This window comes from Spea bombifrons, chromosome 8 (assembly GCF_027358695.1).
Source record: "Spea bombifrons isolate aSpeBom1 chromosome 8, aSpeBom1.2.pri, whole genome shotgun sequence".
NCBI lineage: Eukaryota > Metazoa > Chordata > Amphibia > Anura > Pelobatidae > Spea > Spea bombifrons.
The window spans coordinates 33,671,499-33,695,805 of NC_071094.1; the positions used below are offsets into that span (position 1 = coordinate 33,671,499).

At 39.1% G+C, this 24,307-nt stretch overlaps 1 protein-coding gene across 1 annotated transcript in view; it reads left to right on the forward strand.

Annotated features, from left to right (window-relative positions):
• The window catches only part of GPC3 (glypican 3), a 131,247-nt gene that overhangs the window by 23,330 nt on the left and 83,610 nt on the right, over positions 1 to 24,307 (forward strand). Inside the window, exon 3 of the mRNA XM_053474200.1 lies at positions 22,762 to 23,453. Coding sequence (XP_053330175.1) covers positions 22,762 to 23,453 — 692 coding nt within the window. The remainder of the gene's footprint in view (positions 1 to 22,761; positions 23,454 to 24,307) is intronic.

The window sequence follows — 24,307 nt, forward strand, 5'->3', positions numbered from 1 at the left end:
AAAGACCCCTTTTATATTTTTAGACTTTTTTTTTTTATCTAAACAGCTAGTTTCTCTGCTACCGTTTTGCAGAACAGCGAGGTTATTAACGCCCCATTAAATATATGTAAATGTACTGTTTTAAATGATTACACAGAAAAACAGGCACCCAGGGAGCTGTGACCTTTGGAGGGAACTTCCACCAAAATGGCAGCCCTTGTGGTGACGTCTTCTTCCGGATCCCCCAATCCAGGGAGAGGACGTCACCAAAAGCTTGGCATTCTGCCCTCACTTGAACTGAAGGCAATACGCTGGTGTGTTTGGTGAGAGTGTGAGTGAGAATGGGAGGGCGTGAGACTGAATGTGGGCACCAGGCAACAAATTTAGTTCCCAAATGAAAATATCAGGCATACAAATCTAGGAGCCTGCTTGATATTTTTAAAAGCCATATAGAGTTTCACACATAGATCATTATAACAATGCATGTAAAGTGAAGAGTCAGATCTAAAGGACTTCTGTGATTTGGTAAGCTCTGACTTAAATTGAAACAACAGACACATCGCACACTTTGACTACATTACCAGTGTTGGCAGAAGGATTATAATCACTGCTGGTGCTGGTGATTATAGTGACAGTAAAGATGGCTGGATGTTGGGGGCATCTGTAACAGATGGAATTCTTACTGCGTTAGCTAGAACAGTAATGATTGGTTGTAGTCGGTGTTTTCCCTTGTGTGACATTGTCCTGTATTCCTGGGGAGCATTTAATTGGTGAGTAATAGTCCTCAACTGATTAGTGATAATAAGATCGGTCTCTTGGTAGATGATGCCCTCCTAGAACCAGATTTTAGTTTATCTGGGCTCAGTTGGGGCCCTGGCCAGTTAATGGTCTATGTTCGATATACAAAGAAAACAATGTATTTTCTAAAACTTTCAAACTACACTCTGTTACAAACAGTCTGCGATGCTCATTGCAAGATTAAAAAAATACTTGGATGATCGTAATGTAACCTCCATTGTTATTTGTACCAAAAGGCACATCCATGTATGGAACAAATACAAGGATTAAAGTGTTGTGAACACTTTGGACAAACACAAAATGGGCAGATTAGTGTACTATCCCTGGATGGGAAGAGAGTTAGAGGAGATGGACACCCTGTACTGGTAGGGTATACAACACCGAAGCAATGAGGGTTCCTGTAAGTTTTATTATTTCTTTAAAGTTTAGTCAAACTAAAATAAAGCACCACATGAAATCATACATGTATATTAAGATGTTTTCATTCCCCTAGCTGCCAACACGACATAAGGAAGAAACAGTACTCACGCTGAGCAGGTGTGCCTTAAATCAAGGGCAAATGTCGATTTCATTGCCATGGGAAGCCAAAATACATTTTTAGCCAAGAAGGATCTGCAGGGTTGTGACAGTTAACTCGAACAGATGATGCTGATCCGGAGGAAAATGTGACTGTGTTTTTGAAGTCCAGAAACAATTACTACTGTCTTTAAATGTTAAGCCAGACATTACTTTTATCCAGCCTCTTTTAAATTACCATAAGTGCAAGCGAGCAAAACAATGAAATCAGATTCAGTTAATAGACAGGGTTGCCTTGGCTATAAGAGAAAATTGCAGTTCTTTTGATGTATTTAGTAGGGGTTTGTCCTTGAACTGACCTGCTGCACCAAGGGGGTTCCTCTTGTTCATGCTTTTGTGGCAAAGTGCCAGGACGTGTGACATCATGCCACGGTGCTCTGTCTCAGAGGGTAGCATAGTGCAGGTAGAGACGTGGAGGTCTAAGCATTGATGATAATGTAGTGTAGCTGGGTCAGTCTTCCCAATCTGGGCAAGTTGCCTTGCTGAATTGGGACAGACAAATGGCTCTATGGCATATATTTGCCTAGTTGGTCTAGGGAGGAATGTGTCATGGGGCAGTTGTCCAACTAATCAAATGTGCTCACATACAACAAATGGCCGAAGAAGGACACTTTTGTTTTAGGGCGGTATTGTTAGAGGTGCGGCCAGGAGGCAGTTCTTTGTCAAGATTTTGTAGCTTTGGTGGGTCAACATAGTTGAAGACCTCATGCATCATTCATCTTGGGACAGGATAATAGCTCTCTGAAATACAGCCATTTCCTTACTCTGCATAGTGAGGTGTCCTTCCTCACAGGGATGCCAGGGATACCACAATAATGTAAGAACATATACATGCCCCAAGCAAACTATGGCTTTTATTGACCTTTTTCCTGAGTCTTTAGTGACTTTGTCAAGGCAGGCTGAAGGCATGACCTAACAATCACTTCCTCGCTACTTTTATAGGTGATGACCCTGACCTTCCCTCAGGTCAGGAGCCTAAGTGTGAAACTAAGCAGAAACAGATTGCTGTTAATGATAGCCAGCTCTAATAATATCCTAAAGATGAGACATTATAGCTTCATCCACAGGATATCTGAAGGTCTAGTTCATAACTGTATCTAAATATGATACATATATATATACGATCAGTTTTTCAGCTCATAAGGGTCAAAATGTCAGTGTATGCAAGTTGGTAAAAACAAATCTGCACAACTCACATATTCACTATCGACAGCTTGCATTTACCCTGTACGTAAATGAACACTAGACTTACATACAATCCACTGCAGGGGAGTTGATGCTAATTAAGCCCGCCTATAACCCATCACCCCCCCCAGCCTGTGCTTATTGGGATGGGAGTTTAACCCTTTCACTGACATCCATGTATACCATACTTGATTGACAAAAAATGACCAGGAGACCATTGTATGCATTGTAGCAAATCAACATTCCTCCATCACAAAAAGGGAAAACACTTTGCTGTAATGTAGTCTTCTTCTCGCCTAGGATGCATGTACATGCAAGTCTTTCGTTAAAGAAGAAAGGCTTATGCTTACAGTTCAACAAGTTCTCCCAATATCAAAAAAGTAAAAAAAAAAAAAAGATAATCCAATGACTGGTCCATGATACAGGTAGACTCACATGGCTGCCTGTCACCACAATAGTGATAATTCTATAAATGAAAGCAGTTTTTAAGGAGTTTAATAATACTAAAAGCTGCTTTTATTTTTATACCAGCCACTACAGTATGAATAACACACCACAGATAAGATTAAAGAAAGTTCAGAAAGTCCAATACTTTTTCAAATGTTTGCCTCTGAAATCGGTTTCTACATACATATATATATATATATATATATATATATATATATATATATATATATATATATATATATATATATATATTAGACACTTTAAGGATGTCAAACCCCACTGCCTGTGAAGTATAGAGTTGCACACCATCAGTCTAGGGACTAATCATCATGTCAGAATTACCTTCTAATGTTCACTTATAAGTGTAGAGTTCCAAGCACTCTGGATGAATTCACCATCAACGATGAGACATGCCATGTGATAATGATACTGAGTGTTTGCTTCCAGGCAGTAATCCTTAATGTTTAACATGTAGTGACTGGAAACCTTTTATCATGGTGGACTGCCAAATGAAAACTAAAGTGCCCCCCATTTCTTCATGACCCATAGCTAATTTAAGCCAGACAGTTTACTTAGGGATTTTGCTTAAGGTAAGTTATTACATTTGTATTCTGCTTGCTAAAAGAAAGTCAGTATTATAATAGTTCTCCCCGTTCCTACACGCACATATAGACATTCTGTTTTTTGGTTCTTTTTATTATACTTGAGTGAATTTAAGATGACAGTTGAGGTCAGTTTACAGAAGCAGATTTGCATGATCTGGACTAAATTTGATTTACACCAAATTGAAATCAGAAAACAGCAGCAACTCTGAGGTTTATTATATGGGGAATATGAAAAGTTGAAAATGTGTAAATAAAATACTATGTTACAGTCCATATTCAGTTACATAGGTTACAATTATCAATAATTTAATAAGCCACATAAAAAATCTTAGTAAAGCCCCGTCCCCTATCGTTATTAGTGTTTATGTGTTGTAAATGCAAGTTAGAACTCTATGCGACTGTTTACACAACTAATAAAAAAAATATAAAAAGCAAAAGGGATGAAGGAGAAATTATTGTCCATAGGGCAGTAGAACACTGTGATATACTTATGTCTACTAACTTTTCTGGGCTCTTAGAAAGGAAGGACATAGGGATGGAAAGAAGCACATAACAATAGGGACACTTGGGAGGTATGCCAATATCCCCGTACCACATTATTTTATTTGTTCAGATTATTATTTTAGCATAGTGATTCTATTAAGATCATCCTAAAATGTCATCATAATCTGAAAGTTTACTAAAAAGCAATGCCCCCCCTCAAGACTTACAGTGGGGGCCCCAAGCTTTTCCTACAAACCCATAGTAACATATTAACACACATACACACTGTTACACACATTAACATACAGTATTTACACACATTGCAAAACACATACATACAAATATACAGACACACACAGAAACATGGTTACAAACAGTAGCATACTAACATACTTACACAGTAACATACTAGACAGGCCCTCCAAGCAAAGCAGGGGCCTCCATGATCCACAAACTACATTACCGAACATCCGGATCTTGGTTCCAAATGAAGCTTCTGTTTGGCACAGGGACCAGGCTTCCACAAGTGATATATGGAGCACGGTATTAATGCAATTAATGGATTATATGATTCTGTAAGGTGTTCTAATGACCCAATAACTGTGAATTTCTTCAACAGCGCTGCTTGGGACAATCTGATAAACATTATGAAAATGAAAACTAACTACAAATCATTGCCATGGTCTGTTAGGCTTGGACCTAAATATTGTGCTTTATACAATGGCGTTAATAAACGGAGTTACACATTAGTCTCGGTAATGGGGCACCAAAACCAGAGCATATATTGGGGAATTACCAGGAATGCAAACTCCTAAAATATAGAAAAATTATTGTTTTTAAACTCTTATAATGAAAAGCTGCTCCACGCTATGGGGTAAGAGTTACCTCTACCACAAGGATATGATATGAGAATTTGCCTTCAGCAAAGAAAAGACATTTCACAACCTATATATAAATCTTATCATTTCCTTCATTCCGAATACCCTTGTGGTTTTTCTAATAGGATGGTGTGTTTTGGATTGCTTTGGTACTAACTCTGCACCTGAGACGCGGCTTGAACTTATTTACATGAATATTTATAGACTAATAAAAAAATCCAGATATATTAACAATATTTTATTCGCAAGGTCACCTTCAATATATCCCCTATTGTTATGGGGAGGAAATTGAATTTTAGCACTAAACAATGTAATGGATATTTCTAACCAACTTGTGGATAAAATAACTCTGCAGAAGGCAAAATGCGGCAATCCGTCCTGCAGTCTGGATTAATGGGCCAGTGGCAATGCACTCATCCAAACAAACTCAATTTTCACTTTTTTCAACGGTTCATCAAACATCTTTCTGGATCATTTTTCTTCCTTTCCATGAACTACGAAATTATTATTTTGCAAAGGTAACAGATATATTCACTAACGGGAAACATAAAAAAAACCCCAAAACATTTATTCTTTCTTGACTTGAATATCTCGCTTGTGAGAAGAACTGGAGAATAATTAGCATCTCGGCGTTTCCATTTAGGCTAATTAGGTGCTCTACTGAAGTAACGCTCTACTTGTTTTTTTTTTTATCACGGCAATAAAAAAAGAATCTATCAAGAAACTGTTTTGTACTTTTGTGAAGGGATTCTTCTTAAAGGGATGGTACCACATGCTTTTTTGTGAACAGCTTTTGTGTGTCACAAGGAGCAGGGAGGGAAACGTGATTGAGGTCTGTGTTGTAAAAGCCCGGGTATCAATCGATTTCATAGCTTGTGGGATGGTCAGGAGAGGTCCTCTGATCTCCCCAGCCAGCATGATCCTGATTGCCCACAAAAGCCAACAGTGGGGCAGCTCAGTGGGACAGTGCCTGAAAATTGGGACTGTCCAACTTATATTGTGACAGTCATGAGGTATGACTATACCTGGGCACTCTCCGGGAGAAGCACCGCTCCAACAACAAAAAACATTGACTGCAAGTGGGATACCAGACATAACGGTATCAAGCTGTTATTTGAATGTTTTAAATTACACTAAGCTTAGCGATGTGGAATGGAGATCCAGCTTGAAAGTTGGCATTCTTATAAATTTTTATTAACCCCGATTTTTAACCCTTATGTTGCATAGCATTTACATTTTATTTTTAACCTAAAAGCTGAGCTCTGGTCTTCTGATCTGTGCAGGTCCTGGGCAGCTTTTTGGTAGCGTGCCTATTAACGGCTGGCACAAGGAACCATTTGAAATGTAAAATAGAGTTTCCCAGAACTCGCAGCATTAAAAATGTCAATTTACTGATAGAACCTCATTAGAGCAGATTATGTCAGAATGTGTTTCCGAGGGCCCGTACCTGAATTTTCAAACGTGTATGTGGACCATACTACCATTAGTATCTTTATCGAAAATATCGATTTCATTAATATAATATGACATCAGACTCTGTTTTCATTTTTATGTAGACTGTCTTTTTAATTACTTAAAATAATAATACCTATCTACATAGCATTTGTAACCAGTGAGTCACTTTACATGGAACCTTTGGGTATAGGCCACATTTGTCGCTTTAAGTATATGGTACATAGATATATTTTACTCTTTCTGTAATATAATGGTTATTTCCATTTTCTTGCTTTCTTAACCTTTGCAGGTCTATAGTAGTAATTGCTAACTAAAAAAAAAGTACATAATTAAATGCAATACCGCAAAACACAATAAACCGCTTGACAGTGTCGGCTGTAATAAGTGACTAAATTCAGCCCACTCACCATTTTTCCTCGGCCCACTGTCCGCTGCCTCCTTAAAGGTCCCATACAGTCCTTGCCGCCTTGTCTTGCCGCCACAAATCCAATCACGGTAAATTACCATTTATATTAGTCTTCTACGCACTTCCGGAGCATGGCTTGTTAAGGAGCTCATCCCCCACAGATTATAAGCTCCTTAGACCTATGATTAAGTGCAGTCAGCGTGAAACGCGTAAGTTGGCTGTGTTCGACAACCCCCCCCCCCATTGTGACGATTTTTAATATTGTTCAATAAAAAAGATTTCTACTTACGTAAGTGTGTGGAGCTTCTAATCCGTGGATCACTGGCTGTTCAATTTGTTTCCATAATTAGATGGAGACGATCATTTTGGCTGTTTATTAAAAAAGCCCTTTCATTTATCGTAAGTTAAGAAGACAGCAGCCAGTAAATAAATCTCCCAGTGGATGCTCAACCCACCCCAGTGCCTTTCCGGAAACAGAAGCCATTCCGTGGACACTGCTTAAATCATTATATATTCTTATTTATAAAATATGAATCATACATGCTATGTTTTACAAACTGGATTGCAGGCAGTAACTGGGATAAAATAAATAGTCAAAATGTATTTATTTTTGGATCCATATATACTGTATTCATGTTACCGCGCATACCTCCCAAGTGTCCTTGTTCTTACAGGCTTCCCCAAGATGGCTGTTAAAGAGAAATGTGGGTGGGTGGCCTGAAACACCTCTGGCCTGACGCACTCCTGCCTCTTGGCCTACCATCTCTATATGGACACCTGAAATGTTGGGGGGCAGGCAGGATTCATGAGATTAACATGCAGCGGCATACCCCCCAAATTGGCCAAATGAGGATACCTATTTCGAAGAGTGTGACAAAAGGCGGAAGTGAGATAGGCCTTACCTTACCCTCAACTTCTGAGGATCGTGAGGAGGCCATATGCCATATTCTCCAATGGCATAGACCTCCATTGATTTTAGAGCTCACTGGGCCAGTCAGGGGGTGGCAGAGGTTCTCCCCAACTAGCCAATGTTTCCCAGGGCCTGTAAGAGTGGGACAGTAGGAGCCTCGGTAGGTACGATTGCTGCCATGTACATAAGGCAATCTAAAGATCTAAAGATTTGGAATGGTCTTAGATTAGTTATTTAAGTAAATTAATAACTATTTGAAAGAATAATAATTAACCACAGTTACACAGTTTCATTCATAAAGCTGTTTCTGTGTTTATAATTGTGACTTTTAGGGCTTTATGATTTATTCATAAACAGCAAATTTCTAAACTCATAGAAAATAGGAGGAGGAACGAGGGACTGGAGGATTTGGGTCCCAGCCGGGGAAAGCTGTTAAAGGAACAGCCCACATACGAGGTACGGGCCCTCGGAAACACATTCTGACATAATCTGCTCTAATGAGGTTCTATCAGTAAATTGACATTTTTAATGCTGCGAGTTCTGGGAAACTCTATTTTACATTTCAAATGGTTCCTTGTGCCAGCCGTTAATAGGCACGCTACCAAAAAGCTGCCCAGGACCTGCACAGATCAGAAGACCAGAGCTTAGTTAGGTTAGCAATAAAATGTAAATGCTGTACAACATTATAAGGGAGAATCATTAAAAAAAAACAACGATGAAGCTGGATATCCATTTCACGTCGCTAAACTGGTATACTTTAAGATATTTAAATCAGATTTTCTGGGTATCAAAACTGTATGTGACGTTCTTTGTCGTTGGAGGTATTTTATCATGTTTTCTACCCAATAATATTTAATAGTGTTACTATAATTAGTATGATACATATTGCAGATATAATAGTAGATCTATCTTGTTAAATACCGTATTTGCCAACCAGCCCCCCCCCCGTTATGCACATCTGCCCCCTGGTTTGCCACTCTTCCCCAGAAATGCCTTATACCCCCTATATGCCACTGTGCCCCATGATATGCCTTTTAACCCTCTATATGCCACTGTGCCCCATGATATGCCTTTTAACATATGTCATATGGTTAGAGAAATAGTATGCTCTCCTTAACCCCTTAATGACAAAGCCCGTACATGTACAGGCTCAAAATGCATTGTTTTCAATGGGATTAGGGACCGCCCATTGTCCTTAAGGGGTTAATATATATATCTGTTGCAGTCTACGAATATGTTGCAGATTAAATTTGCTTTAACTCATATAATGAGAATGTTGAATTTCTGCAGTATTAAGTTTAAGTGAAAATGTGTATTGTCTAGAACTTGTTCAGATTAAAAGCTGTGTATAAAATAATGAAATATTGAAATCCAATATTTATAGACTTGGATGGGAAGACTAATGGACATTTTTAAATACTTTCCTCAGGAGAAATAAATTAAGACCAGAGTTTTTGGTATATATTAACTCAGATCCTCCTAGGAAAAAGGAGCAGGAAACTTTGGAACCAGATGAAGTAAAAGCTTGTTACTGTAGCTTATAAAATACTGCGGTAACCATTCTTTCAAAGAAAAGCCGCATTACATTTCATATATAAATGTTCTAGAATATCCAATGATATGATGCTTTTTGATGGCAGGTAAATGCATACCTCTCAAAATGTGCAATTACCACAGAGGAACACATTTGTTTTACGTGATGTGGTTAGGCATGGATAGTCTTTTCCAAGACATCTTATGTGAATTTGCGTACTATTAATAGCTATGTATGTGATATAAAGTATTTAGACGTGTATTACATGTTATTTACACTTCATGTTCTGGCGCATGTGTCTTCTACACAACCAGATAGTGTATACTTAAGGTTAATTTGTAAACTTCATTCTCATTCCTCTCATTCCTCCCATTCCTACTCCTAAGCAAGTTCCTAAGCAACTTGTGTATCTAGTAATATGCATTTTGTCTGTGATTATATACAAGTGCATGCTTTATATTTTGCAAGTCCAGGGCAAGGGCATTTCCTCATCTGTAGGTCACCATACAGTAGGACTCAACTTATAAGTTGACTCAAAGGCATTGTTTGACAGTGCAGGATGGTTCCTAAATATATGTTCTCTTTTTTAACAGGTTGCGCCCATTGGGTGCCAAGGGAGGTGGACATTGAGTTCATTATTTTTAAAATTTTATTAAGATATTTATCCCATCCACACCACAGTATAGGGGGGGGGGGGCACGGGAGCATTGGTCATATGAGATAGCCTTCTTTGCCTTCCATCTGATTATATTTGTTATTTAAATTCTCCCATCCCACCTGGCGCTGGGATGGGGGTTGAGGGGGTAGAGATGGTCTCTATACCTTTCCAGGTTAATCTTTTATTACCCCATCCCACTGCACATGGGATAGAGGAAGAGCTTGTCAGCCCCTTTTAGTTTGGGGTAATCTGACATTACATTCATTAACGTTAATGGCGAGGAATGATTTTCAGCCTGTGATCCTAACTGTATACAAATAATTATTAGAAAGACAAAATATACTTCTATTGTAAAAGAACAATATGAGTCAAATGGAAACACGGAAATTGTTTATTTGCAAGCACTTTTATAATACCAATTATTATCGGTACGCATTATTATGTACGGTTTCGTCCCCCATTTCTCCTGTCTCCGTGTGGGTATGTAAAGAGCACAACTGTTTATTAAAACTGGAATTGATTTCTCATTTAAATTGGTATTTAAAAGAAAAGAAGCCCGTCGGATACGTTTCTATGATACAGTAGGAAAAAGAAAATAGTAATTATTTTTCCATTTATTTTTTTAAATAAGAAGTAAACAACAACATCAAATTCTAATATTTATAACATGAGAATCCTAAAACCACCAACACGTAGCAAACAAAAACATGAGGCCGTGTTTACGAGACCTGCATTAAAAACTAATTACATTGTACAATGGTTCTGTTACTCATACACAAATCCGAAGACGATTAGTTTATATGTTAAGTACAATATTTAAACACAATCGACTATTAATCATTTTTTAAGACCCGCTTCTGATCTTTATCCTTCCAAGTTGCAACGTTGGCAGAGGTGATCAAAAAAAATGCGGGTATAACCTTTTCTCGACTTCCTTGTGGTTCTAGGGGCTTCTAAAACGGAGCACCGGCGTGACATAACCTTCCGGTGCTCAGTTATAGAATCCCCGGAAAGTGCCTGCAGTGGAGGTTGTCTGCGTGCATTCCGCAGACATTCACCAACCGGCCCCGCTAGACACCAGGGAGTCTGGGGGTGCATTGGTAAGTCTGGAGGGATGGCATATCTAGAGAGCAGAGTGGCATATCAAGGGGCAGAGTGTCAATTCTAGGGGGCATAAAGCATATCTGGGGGGGCAGAATGGCATATCGGGGGGCAGAGGGGAATATCTATAAGTAAGGTGCATTATGAATTAAGGGGGGGACCTTAAAATGGCTATTGGTTTTCCAGATTTCTGTATGTATGTAACATATTCTGACTAACTGCATAACAGGTAAATATTAGGTAAAATACTGTTTTACCATTCTTTAAAATAGCACCAAACTTTCAAATTTATTGTACAAAACTATATTAAATACATTATAGACATCATGCAAGCATCTAGGAAACACTTAATATGCTCGGCGACATAGATATGTAATGGTGTGTATTCTTGCCTCCAGTTACAATCTTCTGTCTGCTTCTCCAGATATTACTTAGCAAATAAGTAATCCACAGAAGGGAGAGGGGACATAAATTGAATTTATAGATGTCATCATAATCTTTTATGAGATTAATGGCTTGCTAGACAATATTGATCACGGTACACTTAAAGTTAGGAGTGCCGGAGGATCTGGATCAACTGACCATCAAATATTCCACGCAAAGTCATGAGCTAATAGCGATCACTGAGCAAACTATATTATCGTCTTTGGGAAACGTACAGTCTTTTAGGAATCAGGAATGGTTTGAATGGAGTCTTCGGGGTGAAACAACGTTACCCCTGGGCTCCGGGTTAGACACGCATTTTGTTGGATTACCTACCAAAAAACTGAATTGTGAAAAAAGAACACTCATTCAATGATAACTCATCTTGTTCACCATAGTGGAAGGCCTTCAAAACTTTCAAATTTCTATAAATAAATTCCCAAGGTCGTTCTAATTTTCTTTTCAGCAGCTTTCATAATGAAGTAATAAGGCAGATGGATCCTCATCACGAACATTCTTTTCAGGGAAAACATTTTTTTGTTGTTTTTGCTATTTCTTGATGATTAATGAGGCAGCCACAAGAAACATACTTCTTCTTTTAATCATTCAGTTGGTGCATTATGTCCCGAAAGCTTATCGGGCTTCTGTGTACTACATGTTTCTCAGAGAATCATACCAGCATCTTTATGCTGTTATCTGATGTCTTTTTATAAAAAAAAAAATCATTGTTCGGTTTTCAGCTCGTTAATGTCTTTCAGATCCATTGACGTCACTTTCGCCAACTTGTGTTGTTCATTATCTAGCACTTAAAGAGCTAAATGAAAATCCTGAAACGTCTTTCACGTTTAACAAACTGGTAAAAAAAAATATAATTAAAAGAGCAGAAACCCCAAAACTTAAACAGATTCCATGTGTATCGAAAGTCCATATGCCTGCAGCTGTTGCCCTGTTCTGATGTTTCTCTGGTGGAACAGTCTAGACATACACTTTGAGTTTCTTGATGGGCCTGAGTGTTCATTTAGGAAATAGTAACCTTAAAGGGGCCCTGAAGCCATCATATGCACTGTGTGCAGGATATGCTACGTGCATTTGCCCCTTTTCTCTACCCTTATATAAATGCTGTGCAAGAGATGTGCTTGCCACTTGGCTCCAATGTTGGCTACATGCACATCCATGCAGTATGTTAATATGAATATTTGTTTAGTGAGGCTGTCAGGCAGGCCCAGACCGGTCATCTGGCACACTAGGCAAATGCCCGGTGGGTGCTCCATACTCCCCACGCTCTAGTGGCACATTGGGTGCAGTAGCGTGTGGCCACCGGCTGATATGACTGCAATATGACTGCAGACACGAGCATAAAGACCTAACATGTGGTTGCACAATGTTTGAAGCAGAGCTCCACAATATGATGTAAAATTCTGGCAATTTGGGGGTAGGTGGCCGTGCCGCTGCCCCACCTGTAACTGTGTCCTCAACAAAGGGGTCGCTTTGGACATGCTAGGGGCAATGGAAAATGTATGTCTCCGAATTCCCTTTATTCCTATGCAAACTCTTGAAGGGGAATCTGTTCACCTGCACATGGAATCTTTAAATTGAAATGTTTTGCACCACTGGCTGAAAAATAAAGTATTAAATAGGACTGCTTAATGCGCACGCACGCAGGGCTAGACCCCGCTGGAACCCTTGCCAAGCCAGTGCCGATGCTGACCGGCTGTAAATAAATCATGTGGCAGGAGATGCGTCGGGGGGTCCACTCAGCTATCATATGCATTAAATCTATATGATGGCTGGGTTTCCTTTAAATGTTCTCGCTGATTCTATTTTCCTATTTGATAGATGATGAGCTGGTAGTTATACGTCTCTTTATACATACAAAATAAAACCATAAACAAAAAAGACCAGCAAGAAGACAGGTTTAAATAGCTGTGGATGAGTTTACATGAATCACACACACACTGTCTGGCAACTGACTGCGACAAACATCAGTCTTTGATCTAGATTTCATTATTTTTTTTTCTCTTCCAAATACATTTTAGCTTCCTGCAAACAAGACTAAATGAATACATAACAGGATGGCACACACGATCTGAATACATCATGTTTTGTTGATTCTAGCCTTAGTATAAGACACGTACACACGCAGCACGAAGTGTATAAACTGTAAATTCACCCCAGACACAGAAAGAAGATTCAATGGGGGATGTAGGAACTGTGTTTTAATTGTTTAAATAAATTGATTTGTACGTCCGCCCATATGGCTATAACAGGGTTAACACAAACAAGTATCTGAGGTTCTGACTCCTCTCTGTATTTGTTATATAGGCACCTGTTGCACGCCTTCCCATCTCTTCCTTTGCTATCTTCAGTCCCCTATGGACGTACCGGTACGTCCATATGGGATTCTTGGGATGCGTTTTTTGGACGTACATGTACGTCCATATGGGACTGAAGGGGTTAAGTAAGTTGAGCTCTTACTGACGGGTTTACAGAGGAGCCCCTACCATAGTTTCTTATTAGTAGTGTCACTTAAAAAAAAACAAAAAACATTTGTAAAGTGTATGTTTGATACAAAAGAACAACAGTTCTGTATATTTTCTACATGTATATATTTAGCTCAGCTAACGTTTTATCTGCAGTGTGCCATTAGATTGAGTTATTACAATGAAGAGAGGAAACACATTTAACAATAACATTAAAATGAACAATATACAATATGAGCAATAACTTGCACAAATGTAGCACATACTGGTACAGAAGCTGTTTCAAGATTGCAGTCGGTTAACCTAGCAAACGCATCAAATCCTTATCATATTTTTCCATACCTCCCACATATGCGCAGTATACGTTCTCCAGTGTCCCAGCCGAGCTTTACCTCTGTCCTCTAAAGCGGGATACAGGTAGTGCTTGACGGGACAGCATGATAGAGAGTCAAAGTCGGTTTGCGCGGGATAGTTGGGAGCCATGCTGCTTTGTGTAAAAATGTAGGATGTCTCGGTCTTAATCACTCAACAGGGACCTCTGACTAGTGGAATTCTACAGAGCAACAGACTTTATCAGATAATCAGGACTTCTCCATAAATGGTCATTTCAGAGTGGTGATTTTTTATGAAACATACAGTTCAGGGCTACACTACATCACGGTACACAAAACTCTTTTAAATGTTGAAAGATCATTTTTCCATTGGACTTCCCCAAGGTGTAGACATACTGCTAGCGGCAACATAAAACTAATTGTAATTAACAAGAAAGGTGGCGGACAGCTGTGAACATAACCTTTATTGTTTTAGGCTTATGCCGCATTTTTTTCCACTGGTTAGTTTGCATTTTCCAACAATACTCCTGTATGCGGATGAATAAAGGAATCCTTCCTTAGGCACTCGTGTGCTTTGTGTCGTCTTTGCAGCTTGCAGCGCTAGAGCACAATAAGGAGCTTTAGCGATGGAAAACCACGTCGAGCAGGTATATCACACGGAAGCACGTACCCGGGATTGTTTTTAGCACCATTCAGTATACTCAGATCCAGAGTTATATAGACGGTCCGCAACGATCAGTATTCATTATAAAACATTTATAGGCACAACATGATGCTCGTGAGATAAATCTTTGCAGCTGTATACAATGGATTAATTTTACCATTAACCAGGCGAAAAATACAAGAGCGAGAAGTTTGTTGTAAAAAAAAAAAAAAAAAGTAATTATGAGTCATTGTTTCCTTTGAAGCCCTGCGGATTTTTATTCATCTCAAAAAGGCAGGAACTTTGAATGTGTTATAATAGTGTTCAAAAACAATATTTCTAAATGTCAAGATAATGTGCTCCGGGAACAATTAGATTGCAGATCCCAGTGTGAGCTTCGCATTACATCTGCTTTCTCTTGTAGTTTTATATTCCACAGAGGCAGGCTCAGTAGGAAATCTCCAGTTATTTGAGAATCCCTCTTCCCAGAAGTGTAGCTTGTCTATTTTTTTTTTCTCTCGGGTTCTTTGCTGTAGTTCCAAATGACAATAGTTTCACATGGTCACAGTCCCAGAGATGTAACAGAGATCTGAGTTTGCCCAAATGTATCGTCTTTCCAGAATTAGTTTGCGCATAATGTAATTTATGGGGTAGATGTAGATTGAAGCAGATATGCCACTTTTCCTAAATCTCACATTTCTATACACTGAACAACCCCAGATTAAAATGAATAAATAAGTTAATAATAATAATAATAATAATAATAATATACCATGGGAGCAGTCATCTTAACTTCCAGTTCTCAGGATCTGCATAATTACCCCCCCCCAATAACATATCTATCCCTGTTGTTACATTGCCATTTGAATGTGGCAGTCATTTTAAGGGTCCGTGAAAAGAAGGTAGAGAACTTCAGGACAGCTTCCATGTTCTTATCTTTTATGCTTAATATCTAAAAGAAAACAATTTCAGTGGATGACAAACAAACAGCACAAGCTCCATGTCATTTTATAGAATGAATTGAGTTATGATAAGAGCTGTGATGTCAAAGTTTAAAGTGACAGTTTAACCCATTTTCATCCAAATTCACCTCCTACATGGCATTTAGCTGGGGGGGACTAGCAATTGCAGAATCCCCCCCATGCGATTGGAAAACGGAAATTTAAAGGGGCCACACAGCTTTTATTTGCATTAAAGTGTCCCTTTAACTACATTGGATGTGTTACAGGTGTCACATTTTTCTAGGAATCTGGATTTCTGGTCTGTTTTAACATTCAAATGAATTCACACTGTACTTGTTGCCTTACAGGAGAATTTTGTACAACCTTTTTCATATAATAAATCTTAGCACGTGTACGAATTGCAAGGCAATGTGATTGGGAACACTTATAAACAATGAAATTTAACCCCCTTAATGACAAATGCATTGTTTTCAATGGGTTTAGGGAGCGCCCATTGTCCTTAAGGGGTTAATGCGAAAATTGTTTGTTAATCCTCACACCTCTTATTGAGAAAATGTTTCAAGTGGAGATTTAAATCCGATATCTGAAGCGCAGCTATGTATCGTCTGCTGTTGGGGATGTGTAAATACCTGAACTACTTTCACCATCACAAACTCATTCATTATAAGGGCAGTGCTCCGGTGAGTATCCCATACAGATGTAATGCAAAGCGAGCTTTAATTTATCATCCCTTATACAAAAGGACAAGCAGCACCAACCGAAACAGAGCCCGTTCTGCAATAATATCATCGTATTATCGTACTGATGCCTTTTCCAGTTCAGATTCAAACATTTTATGGTCTAAGAATCTTTTTAAGATTTGTTTCTCTTTTGTTCCCAGGAGTGGAGATCCTATTGCTCTGTGTATCTCCTTCTTTGCCCCTTTGTTTTACTGGTAAAGATATATTTGGAGAGATCCTCTAATCTCTATAACTGTTTATAGCTGGACCCTGGCAGGCTCTCAGCTCGGGCCTAGTGCTCTAGACAATCGCTTTTGACGCCTAAAGGTCAACCCAGCACTGGTCTTATTTATCAACTGTATGCCTGTCATGTATTTATCTGTCTTCTCCAATTAAAGGAACAATCACGTCATTTCCTTTATATGATTATTCATTTTCTATACACCAAGTACCCACAGACTCTCCGCCTTCCATTATTGGAAACGCTAAGGTCTTCAGTAGGTTATCATGCCAAAGGCACAAACATATCGCGGCTGGGTTTATTCTGAAACTCACTCTCTCTAGAGAAGAATGCTTGTTGGGCAGGTGACATGGTGCTTCATTACTGCAAACCAGAAACAGTGGCATGACATATGATCTTCATTGCTTATAGCCAGGACCAGTCACCCATAGGGACATATATGTGGTCCTCCTGTGTCAAACCATCTTAGGCCGTTCTAATCAGAGGACAATCATTGGACAGAATTACCATTACTCCATACTCCCCACGCTCTAGTGGCACATTGGGTGCAGTAGCGTGTGGCCACCGGCTGAATATGACTGCAATATGACTCCAGACACGAGCATAAAGACCTAACATGTGGTTACACAATGTTTGAAGCAGAGCTCCACAATATGATGTAAAATCCTGGCAATTTGGGGGTAGGTGGCCGTGCCGGTGCCCCACCTGTAACTGTGTCCTCAACAAAGGGGTCACGCATTGGACATGCTAGGGGCAATGGAAAATGTATGTCTCCGAATTCCCTTTATTCGTATGCAAACTCTTGAAGGGGAATCTGTTCACCTGCACATGGAATCTTTAAATTGAAATGTTTTGCACCACTGGCTGAAGAATAAACTATTAAATAGGACTGCTTAATGCGCACGCACGCAGGGCTAGACCCCGCTGGAACCCTTGCCAAGCCAGTGCCGATGCTGACCGGCTGTAAATAAATCATGTGGCAGGAGAGGCGTCGGGGGGTCCACTCAGCTATCACCGTGATCTGTTTTATATAGCGCTACGGAATTTGATGGCGCTATATAAAACAATAAATAATAATAATAATAATCTGGCCTCCGAATTGTTTTGTAAAATAGTATTGGATGCACAGATGCTATACACATTGAGCAGCAGCCTAGGGCCTAGCCAGGAATACGTCAATGATCTTGCCCCAATTTACCTAGCATCTTTATCATGCTGCCTTGTGGTAAACAATAGAATGGTTCAGTCTTAATCACCCAGCTGGACACTCTGACTAACGGAGATCTATGATAGAAAGACTTAATTAGCATTTCCCCAGCAATATCACATGAGTGATGGCAGCCTTTAGGTCTGCAGATAAAGGGACAAAATGAGATAAAACCATTTTTTCATCAACGTTAACCTACGTTACTGTATACAGCACTGGAATTTATGCTTAAGGAGAAAAATATTATTTTTCATGGCATTTCCCTTTTAATGGTTATTCATTTCAATAATTATTTTCAATGAGCTCTTCATCAGCAGTCCATAAAAAACAATATATAACGTTGCTTATTGTCTTATGTTTTTTTGTCATGGTAATGTAAATATATAATGTTTTCCTGAAACCCTGATGTGCATTTCTGCCTTCATACCGTCTCATAATTGCAAGATATTGGATACAAATCAGATCCATCTCCCATTGACTTCAGCTGTCCTCTTAGCTTCTATGTCATTAAGAAAAAAAATTGCTATTGATCTAATATTGTGCAAATACATTTTGCAACAAAATTTCCTTGTTGCCAGTGGGATACAAAAATCGATAAAAGGCATATGCAAGAAGCATTGTACGGCTCGGCCGCTTATGCATTTGTAATGGTGCAGCAGCCTGTCTGGTTACTGTTAGAGCTGTCACAACATAAAGCCTCGATTCCCCTGCGAGAAAATACAACGTTATGGTTAACCATTTCTGCACCCATTGTGAATTATTAGGATTTGGCCATAGCCCTCTCCACACCCATCTCCTTTAACGTATGTATTCTCCCACATCAATAAAGGCATTGGGGTAGCATTGAGCAATTAGGCACTTTGGGGTTCTAAAAGGACACGCCAGCTGTCTGGTCCTTTTACATTTTTGTGTGGGCCCTTTTACTAATATATGAGGGGATTCTGCAGAATTCTCCGGATATACATTACCCCTTTTCCATACACAGCTTAAGGATGGCGAACGCATATTCCTGCATCTGATGTATACACCTCCAGTTAGATCCAGCGCTAGTTTAGTGACCGCTGCGGCCAGGTGTCCATTCAGATCCCCATGTGCATGCGAGGAAGGTGCTCCTGTTGATTTCTATGGGAGTACTTTCCTGTCACTGATTGACAGTCAGTGGCAAAAACAGTCGTACCATGGCGAGGGAAGCTGCTGCAGCAGGGAAGTCTCTTCTGTGTCACGAAAGTGCTTTTTTTCCATTTTAGAACAATGCCTATTAAAAAATGCATCGATTACCTTAATATGCATTCTTCTATAGGGATCAGGGACATAATGATGAGACATATGTGATACATTACCTTGCATTCTTGAAATATTCAGGACTTCCACGATCACAGTGCCTATAGTGTTAAATATGATCGATTTGAGAACAAAAAGTTTGAACAACCTGGAATTGTGGGTAGCCTTCTAATGGTGCTTTCTAAACCCAGCTATCTTTGTTCATACCCGACTCATTACTTTGTTTCATTCTTCATGCAGTGTTTTCCTTCCCCACAGCCCTCGTCACACACATAGGGACGTGTTACAATATGATGGCGGGGAACTTGGAACCAATCAGACCATCTATTGTCTATTTGCATTTTTATTACTTTGTTATATACAAATATCTAATGTATATAACATAGGGAGGCGTACGATTGTATTAATGCATATTAAACACAATTGGTGAGAGCCCTGTTTCTCAAGCGCAGTAATTCTGTTTTGCATGCATTTTAAAGCTTTTATAATATGTGCGTTTGCATTTCCTGCGTCATCATAGGCAAAGCTTCCTGTGGTTTCTTCATCATTTATATTCCCTCTTAGAAATGTCACGTTTGGATGGAGGTCTGTAATTATAACCTACTGAATAGAAAGCAGTCTGCAGAGGACTATTCTCAGAGGCTAAACTAGAAAGACACAAAGGGCAGCTGATAGTGCTCTGTCTGCTTTGTAGAAATGAGAAACAAAGTGACATCTGACAAAGAGTAGAATGAGAAAGGCAGAATTCTTTGAGAAAATAACAAAATCAAAACAAAATCTCCCAGCAAAATCATGTGTCAGAAATGAAGCTGAGCAGATGTTCTGAAGCTGTCCTCCTTAGAACATCCCTCATGAATTCCCCTCCAGATGCTTCCATACAACACAAAGCAACAACATTTATTCCAAGCTTTTTAAGCCGCATGTTAAAATGTTACTGTAAATAACAGGTGTTACCATAAAAATGTCCTTATAATGACATCCCAACGTTGACATTGCATTTTATTAGATTCTGGTCCTGAAGGACACCATGAGGAACGTTAGTGGAGAAAGCAGGAACACGACCTGGCTTGGACTAAATGTCTGAGATATGTAATTCAGATATTTATGTAATAATTATAGCAGATCCCTTTTTCCATCTAAACTTCTAGAGTTCTATAGAATTATTAGTTAATAATTTACTGCCCCTGCTTTTGTTAATATGCCCAAATATTTTTGAATGTCTCTTGCTGCCTGTAAGTGCGAGAGAATATTAAAGGACAGATGCTCATCAGGATTAGACTTTGCAAATTCTGCCTGAGGAATGGCTTCTATAACCTAGAATACTCCAAACAAAATGTCTCCAAAAAACAATTACATTGACCGACAAAGGACAGGCTATAGGCAGTTTTGAGATGAATTTAGAAATCCTTCTCAGTTCTTCTTTATCACCATATCTTTATTTAGTTTAGAAATAGTGTCTATCTTAATTATTCACCTAGGTATTAGGTAATTTCTCTGATATTGAAGACTTTAGTGTGTTCCACAATGGGGAGGATAACAATGCAGGCCACATTATGGGTGTTGTGTGGTTCTGTCTTGGGAAAGTAAAGTACAGACGCCATTAAACTAGGCTTTGTTAGGGCTGTTGGCAATATTTTAATTAGCTGCTTACATTTCTGTGCAATTAAAGCAAGAATGCAGACTACATGGAGACTGGACACAGAAGAATCAAAGCGTAAGAGCACTTCTAATTCATTTATAGCCCATTCATGCTGGGTAGTCAGGGTGTCTTTTATTTACTGTGCAAAATGAGAATGTTAAATGATTAATATAATCAATGAAGGGCCTCTCCAGATCTAGATATAAAATACACTGCCTCCAGTCAACTCTTTGGTCTTTAAAAAAAGAATGTTATTCACTCTTTGCTCAGTTCTCCCACCACATATTTTACTAGTTCTATCAGATAAAATCAGTTTTCAAAAGTATTGCGTTTTTTTCCATTTATTTATTTTATTATAACGGATGTATTTTTTGCAAGATGTCGTGTGTGAAGAAGGCCGGAAATGAGACATGGTTACCAAGTCTTTTTAGCTATACATTATACAGGGCCAGACAAGCTCTTTCTGAAGTCAGTGCTTACTGGAGTTGGACAGTCTATAAATTATGTTGACAATTAACTAATTTGCAATGTGTATAAAGAAATAGAGTATGACCCCCCCAAAAAAGCTGAAACTAAGGTGTCTCTAAAACAAGCCAACATCAGACTAGTGCAGAATGCAATGTGTTCATCTTATTTATGAAGGATGCTAATTATTCATAAAAACAAACGTTAAAAAAGTTGGAAATCATTATTAATATCATTGTTATAAAATATATGGACAAAAGTATTGGGACATCACATTCTTAATATATAGACATTAATATGTAGTTGTTCCCCCTTTGCCGCTATAACAGCTTCCACTCTACTGGGAAGGCTTTACACAAGATTTTGGAGAGTTTCTGTGGGATTTTTGCCCGTTCATCCAGTAAAGCATATGTGAGGTCAGGTACTGATGTTGGATGAGAAGGACTGAGTCGTAATCCTGTTCATCCCAAAGGTGTTCGATGGGTTTGAGGTCAGGGGTCTGTGCGGCCATTCCTCAACACCAAACTCATCCAACCATGTCGTTATGGACCGTGATTCGTGCACTGGGGCACAATCATGCTGGAATAGAAAAGTGCCTTTTCTATTCACTCCACAGAACACGTTTCCACTGCTCCAGAGTCCAGCGGCGGCGTGCTTTACATCACTCGATACGACGCTTGGCATTGTACTTGGTGATGTGAGGCTTGCATGCAGCAGCTCGGCCATGGAAATCCATTTGGTGAAGCTCCCACCGCACAGTTTTTGTGCTGATATTAACGTGAGTGGAAGTTTGGAACTCTTCAGCTACGGAATCAGCAGAGCGTTGGTGACTTTTACCTCGGTGACCTCGCTCTATGACGTGGTTGCTGTTCTTAAACGCTTCCAACAATACCACTTATAGTTGGCCGTGGAATTTCTAGCAGGGATGAAATATTGCAGAGGTGGCCTCCTCTCACAGCACCATGCTTGAATTCACCGAGCCCTTCAGAGAGACCCATATTTGTCACAAATATTTGTAAATGCAGACTGCGTAGCTAGGCGCTTGGCTTTCTACATCTGTGGCAACGGGTCTGATTGAAACGCCTAAATTCAATAATTAATTAAGAGGTGTGTCCCAATACTTTTGTTCATATAGTGTATCTGGGTACTTGAGTGTTGTTTCTTTGTGTTAGAATCTTTGCTACAATACTGGTGTTCCCTTTGTCATTAAAGAATGTTTGGTTAAAATATTGAGAGTTTGTGTACCGATTTGCATATAGACCCGAAAAAAATAGCACTCAATAACCTATGTAAATGATCAGTTGATATTTATATAGTAATATAAATGTATCTGTTTTTATTTTTCTTTCTACAGAAGCCTTTGAAATTGTAATACGGCACGCAAGAAATTACACAAACATGATGTTTAAGAACCATTACCAGAACATCTCATCAAGGACAGCTAAGCTTGTGGGTGAATTATTCACAGACATTTCACTATACGTGCTGGGGTCAGACATAAATGTGAACAATATGGTGGATGAGTTTTTTGACAGCTTATTCCCTGTATTATACGGTTATTACCTAAACCCAGGAGTCCAGGAATCCGTGGAAAATCTAGAATGCCTTCGACTTGCAAGACGGGACACCAATGCTTTTGGCCAGTATCCCAAAACTATCATGACTCAAGTATCAAAGTCCTTGCAAGCGTCTCGGGTTTTTCTGCAAGCTTTAAATCTTGGCATTGAAGTGATTAACACCACTGATTATTTGAAATTCAACAAAGAGTGTGGAAGGACACTGGTGAAAATGTGGTACTGCTCCCACTGCCAGGGTATTCTGGTGGCACAGCCTTGTGGTGGCTACTGCGGACACGTGATGAGAAGTTGTTTGGCAAGCGTGGTTGATATTGATCCCCACTGGAATGAGTATATTGCTTCAGTAGAGCGCCTTGCTAAAGAAATGCACGGAATTTATGACCTGGAACATGTTCTTCTCAACCTCTTCTCGCTAATTCGTGATGCCGTGGTACATGTCGAGAAGAACAGAGGGAAAATGTCCACAGCAGTAAGTTGCTTTCGCTTGGTTCTCTTTCTTTTTTAATGATTGTGAATGGTAAGTCTGCCCATTTGGCAGTCTGTGAGTTTGTGTGAGAGAGTGCTAGTAAACTTTGTAATGACTCTAGTTTGGTTTTTGACGGTTAGTTCTCCGCTTATTAATCCATGACCTGAACTGGGAATTTTGTTACTTGAAAAAAGTGAGCAAAGTGACCATAAAGGCCGTAACGCCACTTATCGCCGGTCACCATTAATGCCAAAAAGAAAATAATTTTAGGTGGGCTACACAATTTGTTTACAAAGAAGAAAGCCATAGATTGTGCCTTTTGTCCGTTTTCGTCAACTTTGACCTTTTTTTTTTCTCTTTGAACTTGGAGAAACCAACCATATCCACCAAAGGTAAGAAACAACTTGGTGTGAAGAATTAATCATGCATTTAAGATGCCGTTCGTATAAATATTGTAATATATGAAATTTTGTCTGTTTTAGCCTGTAAACACATAGATGAATTAATACAGTATATGCCAGGCTTGAAACCCTTCGTATTGACTAGATGGATTATACTGAAACATCTAAAGTTACATCACATCACTGTGATACGTCTGCCATATCTAGAACAAGCACGGTGTGAAAACCGGCGTGATTTCTACCATCTGCCTCTCTCTTTAAAAGTTGCAGTTTAAAAATAAAAAAGCATACACGTTTCTCGAACCAGCTGGATGTATCGCGTATGATCATTGTGCAGTATTGGATTTCTTTCAATCAGAGGAATCATCATCCCGGGATAAAGGAGAAGAAAAAAAAAACACCGTTATCTCTAACGAGGCGATCTGTCATCTATAATGTTGTGCGCTAAACATTGTT